The 2,245-nt window shown below is 38.3% G+C and overlaps 1 protein-coding gene across 1 annotated transcript; it reads right to left on the bottom strand.

Annotated features, from left to right (window-relative positions):
• Positions 1-440: 440 nt before the first annotated feature.
• On the bottom strand, positions 441-2,025 carry LOC149571444 (uncharacterized). Its single transcript, XM_089812957.1, has 2 exons — positions 1,213-2,025; positions 441-1,106 (listed from the first exon to the last, which is right to left on the bottom strand). Exons 1-2 carry the CDS (start codon positions 1,702-1,704, stop codon positions 1,089-1,091), a joined length of 510 nt encoding a protein of 169 aa, XP_089669083.1. The 5' UTR covers positions 1,705-2,025; the 3' UTR covers positions 441-1,088.
• Between the last annotated feature and the right edge of the window lie 220 nt (positions 2,026-2,245).

Below are 2,245 nucleotides of genomic sequence, written 5' to 3'. Positions count from 1 at the left end.
ACAATCAGTCAAAAATGAACGACAAGTGACTTATTTCCCCTAAATACCTACCAATCTTTTAACTCCAAACCGATTAACTTAGGCTCTACTTCTTATACCAATGATTTACAAATACAATATAGTTTTGACATAAAACCCACCATAAATGAACTTCAATTCATTTCTTCTCGGCGGTGATTCCTTCCAGGCAAAATGAGGACAGAGACACTCGTACATGCCTCTCTATCATAAAATTCAAATAGTTACTAAAACCAACAACAAATTGAAAGCTACGGCTTCCAGACAAGCATTAAATGAAAGTGAAGTTAATCGAATCAAACAAATGGATAGTACAAAAGTTTGGGGTGATATGAAGCCAAGTGGAGACAAAGTTGCAGACAAATTCACAAGTGACAATTATTGGAATCTTTACTTCTGTTCAAACAAAGAAATTCATAGTATTTCCACAACTGCTTATTATCAAATTGAAAGAAACTAAAATTAAGATCAGATATACATAACAATAGCACCTTTGGGAGCTGAGGAGCTCATAGTGAGATTTTTCAAGATTACATTTGATGCAGAAAACTATGTTCAATCCACTTTAACTTGCAGAATTTTTGTAGTTTACAGAGTCCTCTGGAAGGATCTAAGATAGTCTAAAGATGACAGATTGATAAGATTCAAGGTTCGAATCTCATCCTGTAAAACCAAATCTTTCCTCAGATTGCGTTAACAAAATAATTGCATTCAATCCACCTAAACTAGCAGGCTTTTTCTACCTTATAGAGTCCTATGGAAGGATCAAATAGTCTAAAGATATTTATGCAGAGAACTTTGTTCAATCCACTTTAACTTGGAGATTTTTTCTACCTTACAGAGTCCTCTGGAAGGATAGGATAGTCTAAAGACATGTATGTATTAAACTTTGTTCAATCCACTTTAACTTCCAGACTTCTTATTAGCTCACAGAGCCGTCTGGAAGGATAAATTAGTCTACAGATGACAAATTTAAGAAGATACCCCTGCTGTATATGCTTCAACACCAGACAAATCGAGATTCAAGGTTCGAATCTCATCCTTTAAAGCAAATCTTTCCTCGCACTTCTTTAACGCTGAGCATCCGCCTGGAAGTAACAAATAATTCAAGAATTTTTTTCGATCATTTCATCAAAAAATCTCAAAGCCGAAACAAAATTTAACCTTAAATATGCCAAAATTATGATCAATTACCTCAAGAGAAGGATGGAAAAGGTTAAGCTTTGGAGACTTTGGAGGAAAATGGGGCAAACGGTTGCCCTTATCGTCGTAAATAATCATCCCTGAGAAATCCGGGGGCTGGCACCTTTCCCCCATTAAAATACTCCTCTGCCACAGAAACTCCCCTTCCTCAGTCACCGCACTGTCATATGCTTTGAGCTCCTCATCCTCACTCTTCCCCCATTTTCTGCTCAAAAGCAGCTTCTTCGGACCGCTTAAGCTTTTCAAAATCGCTCTGCCGGGGGACATTGGCGGGAGCTTGAAATTTGTAACGAAATTGCAAGCCGGCTGATCCATATGACCGTCGCTTCTGCTGGAGGTGCCTCGGGACTTCTCTTCTTTGCGGAAATGCGTAGCGCAGAGCCCCGTCACTAGAGCGGCTAGGGCTAGCACGCATACGACCACCGCTACAAATCCTGCAGAGCTCGCTGAAGCGAGCCCCTCCATTGCAATCCATCGCGCCATGGGATTCGATCCCTGGACCTCACCAAATCAAATTAAATCTGAAACTTAAAGAAAATATTTCTTCGAAGGGATTCGATCCGTGAACCTCACCAAAACAAATTGAGTCTGGAACTTGCAGAAAATAATTCTTCGAAGGGATTTGAATCCTGGACTTCACCAAACCAAATCAAAAGAAATTATGTCTTCGAAGGGATTCGATCCGTGAACCTCACCAAAACAAATTTAGTATGAAATTTGCAGAAAATAATTCTTCAAAGTGTTGTGGGATATATGGAAGTTTGTGTGCAGACTTGGGTATTTATTTACTTTGGAAGGCATACTACTGGTTTTAGGCATTTTATTTTTTATTTGTATTAATTTCTCCACTCACTCCCCCACCAGTAGTTTGGCGGGTTTATTCAAACTGCCCTGGTCTAAACGTCACACTGTCTGCATATTGACTTGCATTATTTTCCTAACAAATAATATTATTTTTCAGAAAATGAAGTGGTTTGGTGGTGATTTGAAGTATTATTTTTGTTAATATTTTATACAAATGTTA

This window comes from Cupressus sempervirens, chromosome 2 (assembly GCF_028749045.1).
Source record: "Cupressus sempervirens isolate cs-2001-9-10 chromosome 2, ASM2874904v1, whole genome shotgun sequence".
NCBI lineage: Eukaryota > Viridiplantae > Streptophyta > Pinopsida > Cupressales > Cupressaceae > Cupressus > Cupressus sempervirens.
The sequence above is the reverse complement of the archived record's forward strand: the minus strand, read 5'-3'. Positions and strand labels throughout refer to the sequence as shown.

What these genes read in the sequence shown, in the direction of transcription:
- LOC149571444 (XM_089812957.1), bottom strand. Translation starts at nt 1,704, where the DNA reads ATGGCGCGATGGATTGCAATGGAGGGGCTCGCTTCAGCGAGCTCTGCA.